We start from the raw sequence: 8,136 nt of genomic DNA on the forward strand, positions 1-8,136 counted from the left end.
ACTTGTATGCAAACATACTTTTGAGTTTCCTACATTGCGTTGTATTCACTCAAATTTAAATAAATATTTCTTAATATGATATTAATTTTAGACAACGTGACGTTGAGATTAGAAATTAATCGACGCGTATAATTACTAGCGATTTAGTTCACTGTAGTTTGTTAATGAAGACATAATCATAATAGCTTTTTAATTTTTTATTCATATTAGTTAATACGTAATATCATCGTTGTACTATAATTTTGGAAATAGAATCTTCAGTATTTATTAGCAGTGTTAGGCCTCCTTATTTCAGCGTATTGATTCCGTATGTGGACCCAGATATGTCTTATTATTTATAGCTATACAACAACAACAACAACAGCAGCCAGTAAATTCCCACTGCTGGGCTAAAGGCCTCCTCTCCCTTTGAGGAGAAGGTTTGGAACATATTCCACCACGGTGTTCCAATGCGGGTTGGTGGAATACACATGTGGCAGAATTTCTATGAAATTTGTCACATGCAGGTTTCCTCACGATGTTTTCCTTCACCTTCTGAGCACGAGATAAATTATAAAGACAAATTAAGCACATGAATCAGCGGTGCTTGCCTGGGTTTGAACCCGCAATCATCGGTTAAGATGCACGCGTTCTAACCACTGGGCCATCTCGACTCTTATAGCTATGTTAAATAGAAATATTTATAGCTATGTTAAATAACAATTATAGCTATACGTTAAGTGGAAATTTTTGTGGAACAAAACCTTTAACCTTTTAATTATATAGAAAAGTGCTATTAAGATATGTAAAAAACCAATGATGTATAATGAAACCACTTAAAAGGGTTAACGCTGCGCCTGATCTCTTTCTCGATTTCTTTTCTAAGTATCATGTTTATGAGTGTCACGCATAGTATACCCTATCATATATAATTAACTAGTTGACAGAATAGTTTTTAATATTACTGAAGTAGACTACCTACCATCTTTGTTTAATTTTTTCCTCTGGTAATCATCTCGTCTTCAATAAGAGTCACAGCGATATGCGTCAGTTACTTCCGTCTATGTAATCTTTATACTCATTACCTACTGCTGAGATTACAAGAATATATATTTTTTTCGAATAAACGAGTCTTGTATTCAAAATGTGATAATATTAATCATTGAATATGTCTTAATAATTGTCTGAAGACGTTTCTTATCTTATTTGAATCCGCTGTTACTTTATTAATAAGTTATTGGATCAAAACTCATAATAATACTTGTATTTAAAAAATGACGACTACTTGTCACTAATCTTGTTTAAGATCGTGAATGAAATTATTATTTTATATTTCCTAGAAGTCAGTTTTAGTTTTATAGTAATTAAGCAATTGGACTCTCTGAGGAGTCGAGATAAGAGCCAAAATAATATAACATTTGGATTGGAAAAGTCGCGGATTCCCGATATTACTAAGATTATATGTGCTGTTTTATTTACAATGCATTTTCTGTTTCGCGGTGAAGGAAATTATCATGACAGTATGTTAAGAGAGGACTTGTTCAGTACTAAATAGTTTGTTCTTTTTTTTTATTTACTACTGACTGTGATCTAATAAGTATTCTTCCTGACAATTTTTTGAAAATTTGTGTATGATTTTAAAATGATAATTTAGTTTTTAAATTTATTTATATTTTATTGTACACTACAGAAAATACTACGAACGAATTACTTTGTAGTACAAACGGTGATCTTATGGCTGATTAGTCAACGCTTCCTGACAACGAATAAACCTGAATCAAGTCTAGGAAGAGTTGTACGCTCTTTTAGTGACGTTATGAGAAAAAAAATATTCCTATCTACTGGAATTATCCAAAGAAAATTCATTTACATTCCATAAACATATAAATATGGGAATTTGTTAATTAGATTATTTGATAATACAATTATGTTTGTCCCTTAACGTTTGAATAATACAGGCACATTCTTAGCAATGTGATCAGATAAATGTTACAAAAAGTGGTCGCCGTGTTCGTGGAAGCCAGTTGGTAATTATGTTCAATAGATATATCATATTATTTATTCCAAGACATACATTTTTGTATTTTTATAAATGTTTAAAAATTGGTTTAAAATTTTAATTAATAAGAGTTATGTAATAAAAATAATAAAGACAAATATGATATCATGACATAACATACGCCAATGAGAAACATATTTTATTATGCACTATAACAATATAAAATTATGTATATTTTCATATTTAATAAACAATATTATTTCAGTTATACATATTATTCTAATATAGGCTATGCGTATTTTCACTCCTTCCTAAATAAACAAAGCTTCCTTTAAAGAAAATTCTTAAATATTTTTTCTTCAGGCACAATAAAGGAATCGTTGCAGACGCAGAACTCGAACCACTGGGATAGGGATTGATACACAAACAGGGCCATATTTAGGGGAGGGCAACCGGGGCAACTGCCCTGGGGCCTCCACATGAGAGGGGGCCACAGTTTTCATCAAGTTAACAAATACTGAGATATAGTCAAATTATAATAATGTTACTATTTAATATTTTAAAAGTTACCGATACAAATACGAAACAAGCTTACTGATTGAAATGTATGAGGTGATGTCATGTTACGGTTGCAAAAAACGATATCACTATAACTGTATTTCAACATCTAAAACTTGTTTCAATGAACTGTCCGAAAATTACAAAACTACATGGCTGTGTCCAACTTGTGCTAGACCTAAAAGAGACAACACAAACACACCTATTAGAACCTCGCTTACTACTTCAGAGGATCATGACAACCAGACTTGCAATGTTACTCTTCGCATCAAAGATAATGAAAGGAAGGTTATTGAAAAAATAACATCCGACCTACCACTACATGAAGTCCGGTATATTGTCAGAGAAGAAATGAAAAGTTTGCTAGACGTTTTCAAAAAAAGCATACTGGATGAATTCACCACAAAAACGAACGAAGTTCTTGCGTCTATAAATTTCCTGGAAGATCAATATGAAAACATCAAGAAAGATTTATCCGCTAGAAATGAAGTAATTAAAACCCTACAGTTAGAAAATAAAACACTACACTCCAAAGTGAATGACTTACAGACTAGACTCACTTTAGTTGAAAATCAATCCCGAGCCAGCAACCTAGAAATCCAATGCATTCCTGAGCACCGATCTGAAAATATCACCTCTACAGTGAAACAACTGGCCGCTAATGTAAAGTACAACTTATCAGATACTGACATACAGAGCTGCAGTAGAATAATGAAAATCAACAAGGAGAGCCCCCGACCACGTTCTGTACTAGTCAAATTTAGTAGTCCAAGAGTACGGGACAATTTTCTAGCGGCAACTATAGCCTTTAACAAACAAGCGAAATGTAAGGAGGACAAATTAAATACCAGCCACTTAGGCATCGGAGGAAACAAACAACCTATATATGTTACCGAACATCTCCCACCGGCTACAAAGGCACTACACGCAGAGGCACGCATTAAAGCTAAGGAACTCAAATATGAATTCGTCTGGATTAAGAACGGTCGAGTTTTTATGCGGAAGTCAAAGTCGTCTGACTACAAAATTATAAAAAGTTCAGAATCTCTCTTAAATTTATCGTAACTAAATTTTATTAATAGACATGTTGTGGTACATTAATTGAAAAATTCGATTCAATAACCTGTTATTATCAAAATGTCCGAGGACTTCGTTTAAGCTTAACTGAAGTACGAAAAGAAGTCCTTAACTCGACTTATGATATCATTGTACTAACGGAAACTTGGCTCAATGATAGTATACACGATGCTGAGATCTTCGATGACAGATATTATATATATAGACGTGACCGCGAAACGTCCTACATTTCTAACAATAAGAAAATTGGTGGTGGAGTTTTGATAGCGGTAAAAAAGGATGGCTTTAGTTCACGCAGACAACTTGGATGGGAGAGTCAATGCGAAGACTTATGGGTCACAATAGAACTCGATTCTGAGGTCATAACAAAACATTTACATATCTGCGCAGTATACATTCCCCCACCAGTTACTCACAACACATTAGACGTTTTTATTAACAATGCAACTAAAACAATAAATGATAACAACTTGGATGTTCCAAATAATTCGATTCTATTACTTGGTGACTTTAACATGAGTTCTATATCATGGGAAATCCAACCTAATGTTCAGTACACATCCCCAAGGAACCACACAAATTGTCTCCTTAAAAGTTGCCTAATAGATTTCTTTGCCTTACACGACCTAAACCAATATAATCATATTAAAAACAGAAGTGGAAAAATTTTAGACTTAATTCTATCTAACATAACCATGAACATTAGTGAAAGTCAATTTCCCATACGCAATGTAGATACTTTGCACCCACCATTAGAAATTGTCTTAAAAATAATGCCCACAAATATTCCTCTTAAAACCAAGCCTAAAACTTCACACAATTATAAAAAAGCTGACTACGATTCTATTAGAACGTATCTTGATAATATTGATTGGCTTCAAACTTTAGGTACACTAGATAATGTTAATTCAATGATATCTAAGTTTTACGAAATTCTGCAAGTAGCGATTGATAAGTTCGTCCCGAAGTCCTGCAAAAGAACAAAATGTTATCCTATCTGGTTTACTCCTACAGTCATCAAACTAATAAAACAAAAATATAAATATCACCACAAAGTTAAATTATATAACAATCCACTTGACAAAATTGAATTTGCACACCTGCGGAAAGACTGTGACAAACTTATTAAAAAATGTTACTATGATTACATTTTACATATTGAAGAAGCTATTGGGCAACATCCGAAATATTTTTGGACACATCTGAAAAATATGCGACGTAAGGGTTCGAATTACCCCAATAAAATGACTTTGAATAATCATGAGACATGCAATAGGCAAGAAATATGCGACTTATTTGCTAATCATTTTTCATCGGTATTTAATAATAATACTTCAAACAATAACTTTGATTTACCGTCAGTGACCATATCCAAAACTTATATAGGCAACATTCAATTATCCAAAGGAGACATTGAGAAACGACTAAAAAGACTTGACATATCGAAGGCTGCTGGTCCAGACAATATTCCGCCTTTATTTATACGTAAGTGCGCAACCTCATTGTCTGTTCCGTTATCCTTAATATACAATAATTCCCTGAATTCAGGTATTTTCCCCGAAAAGTGGAAAGAGGCGCGTATAGTGCCAATTTACAAAAGTGAAAGTCGTCAGAATATTGTAAATTATAGACCTATCTCCATTTTATGTACTATGTCAAAGGTCTTTGAGAGTTTAGTGTATGAACTAAGCTTTAAGCTACTAGGAAGACGTATCAATGGGCAACAGCATGGCTTCTTGTCAGGTAGATCTACTGCCACAAACCTCTTTTCATATGTCACTGAACTAATTGGCAATGTCGATAATCGACTGCAAGTCGATGCTATATACACAGACTTCTCTAAGGCCTTTGACAAAGTAAACCACACATTACTTGTTAGCAAACTAAGGGAATTTGGACTAAATGAGACAATTTTAAAATGGTGCTCATCCTACCTACAAAGTAGATCCTCTACTGTGGTGATAGATGGATATTCTTCTCAGCCATACATTGCCAAGTCTGGTGTTCCGCAGGGCTCAGTCTTAGGACCAGCTTTTTTCAACATCTTTATAAACGATATTGTTTCGATATTTCAGCACTCAAAAGTCTACCTATTCGCAGATGATCTTAAAATTATTAAAACAATTACAAACAATTTTGACGTCGCACTTTTACAGGAAGATCTGAACAGGTTGATACAATGGTGTAACCATAACCAGATGACACTGAATCCCAAGAAATGCTTTTCAATCAGATTTACAAGAAAACAAAATTACGTTCAGAGCCAATATTACATCGAGACAGAAAAACTGACGGTAGTTCGAGCGATGCGTGATTTAGGCGTCGTACTGGACAGCGAGTTAAGATTTACCAGCCACATTGATAATATTATTACCACAGCAACAAAGACATTAGGTTTTGTATTGAGGAATTCAAAAGAGTTCAGGCAGCCCTCTACTACCATTAAACTTTACAGTAGTCTAGTGAGAAGTAAACTGGAATATTGCAGCCAAATTTGGAATCCTCACTACAAAATTCATAGTGATAGAATCGAAAGGGTACAAAAACAACTATTGCGTCATCTTGCGTATCGCTCGAACTGCAATCTAACCGATAATTCTTATGAAGGAAGACTTGAACGATTCAACATTACTTCATTACAGTCGCGCAGAATAATGTCAGATCTATTATTCCTACACAAAATATTGAACAACAATATTGATTGTCCAGCTATATTGCAATTAGTTAATTTCAATGTTCCCTTAAGATTACCCAGAAAACCGAGTGCCTTATTTCATGTACCGCTATACAAATCTAACTTAGGAAAATATTCTCCACCAGCTAGACTAGCACGCACATATAACGATCTCTCCTCGAAGATCTCTAACCTAGATATTACTTGTAATAATTTGGCTATTTTTAAATCAAATTTGTTGAGTTTCTTAAAAAACAATATAAATTATTGAAACTAAAATTATTAATTATTGTTATTAACTCAAAATTAACTTAAAAAATGTTTATTTAATTTATTTTACATTTAATATGTTCATTTAAATGATTACAATTGATATTGTTATAAAACTGTTAAATAATTCAATTTCATAATTTTTATTAATTAAATAATTTAATTATATAATTGATCCAAAGAAACAATCTTGTGATAATTACTAATGTTCAATATATTTAGTGCATGCTGTGATTACCTATAAAAAGAAATACAATTATCAAGTGTGTTCAATTGTTAACTATATAAAATTTGTAATACTATTGTCATTTCTGTTGGTGATCCTATAAAATAAATAAAATAAATAAATAAATAAATAAAAAAAAAAACTAATTAATTCATAATAATATAATTATTAGAGTGTTCACGCTTCTGTTTGTCTAGGGCCCTCACTGCTTTGTTGCCCCGGGGCCCCCAGACTTTTAAATCCGACTCTGTACACAAAGGTTCCCTAAGAGTAGTATTCAGTACAAATCAAATTAAATTAAAACCCTTCATTCAACATAGAAACATCATACTTAATTGTCAAGGTTCACACGATTTATCAAAATACTCACTCACCATAGCACACCAATGTCACATCGCAAACACTTGTTTTCGTTTTTATAGATTGTAGCCAAGCGATTGATTCTTTACATGCCTGCAATGCTTGTTTTTAAAAGGGTCTTGATTTTGACGATAGATCATATTATGTTGGTTAAAAATATAATGAAAAAGCTGAAGTCTAATTCAGTGCAGCTCAATAATTGAAATGAAAACTTTAGTTTCGGTTCACTTTAATTCGCTTTTACAAGCAAGAAGTATTAAGTTTTTTCATATATTTTATAGATAATCAATTTAAAAGCATTTAGTCAATTTAGCTGTATCGTAGGTTGATTGTTTTTTCACGATATTTCATAACCATTCAGAGTAAAACCGTCTGGGGTTTTATAAACCCCAGACTCTTCACATACCTAGTTCGTGGAAAGGAAAGCGAATTTTTGTCTTACTAAATACGAGTATTCAAACAGGCACCGGCTCCATAAACAACTGATTAAGTATTACAAATATTTAAACAACAATTGTTAAACATAATATGGTCCTTGTAAATTTTCTCAACTATAAATATGTTGTAGCAACAGCCTCTATGTTTCCGCTATTGGGCTAACGCTTCTTTTCTTCAAAAAGAAAAAGGCTTCTCAAATGCTGGTTCGCAGATTATTATAGTTATTGAACATCTGTTGATTAAATAATTTTAAAAAAAGAGCCCACATTTAGAAAAATTAAATAAACCAATAGTATATTGTATATTTAAAACGAAATCAAACGCCATTTTAATCTCAAAACATTTTATTTTAAAATAAACTCACACGCTCTCATACAATAAGTAATACTTATTACAATAACTCGAATATTATACACTATTGTCTAGAATTTTTATATAATTATATATAACTTTAGCCGAAAATGGCACTTAAGACGTTAATTATAAAGTTTACAATAACTTAATGTACTCTACCTTAGTAGGCACGATAAAGAAATTCGATGTAAAGAGGCACTT

At 32.4% G+C, this 8,136-nt stretch overlaps 1 protein-coding gene across 1 annotated transcript; it reads left to right on the forward strand.

The window, feature by feature from the left end:
- Positions 1–2,581: 2,581 nt before the first annotated feature.
- LOC124543533 lies at positions 2,582–3,601 on the forward strand. Its single transcript, XM_047121762.1, has one exon. It carries the CDS (start codon positions 2,582–2,584, stop codon positions 3,599–3,601), a length of 1,020 nt encoding a protein of 339 aa, XP_046977718.1.
- The last annotated feature ends 4,535 nt before the right edge of the window (positions 3,602–8,136 follow it).

The sequence above is a fragment of the Vanessa cardui genome, chromosome 1, assembly GCF_905220365.1.
Source record: "Vanessa cardui chromosome 1, ilVanCard2.1, whole genome shotgun sequence".
NCBI lineage: Eukaryota > Metazoa > Arthropoda > Insecta > Lepidoptera > Nymphalidae > Vanessa > Vanessa cardui.

Coding starts and splice junctions, on each gene's coding strand:
- LOC124543533 (XM_047121762.1), top strand. CDS start 2,582: ATGTATGAGGTGATGTCATGTTACGGTTGCAAAAAACGATATCACTAT.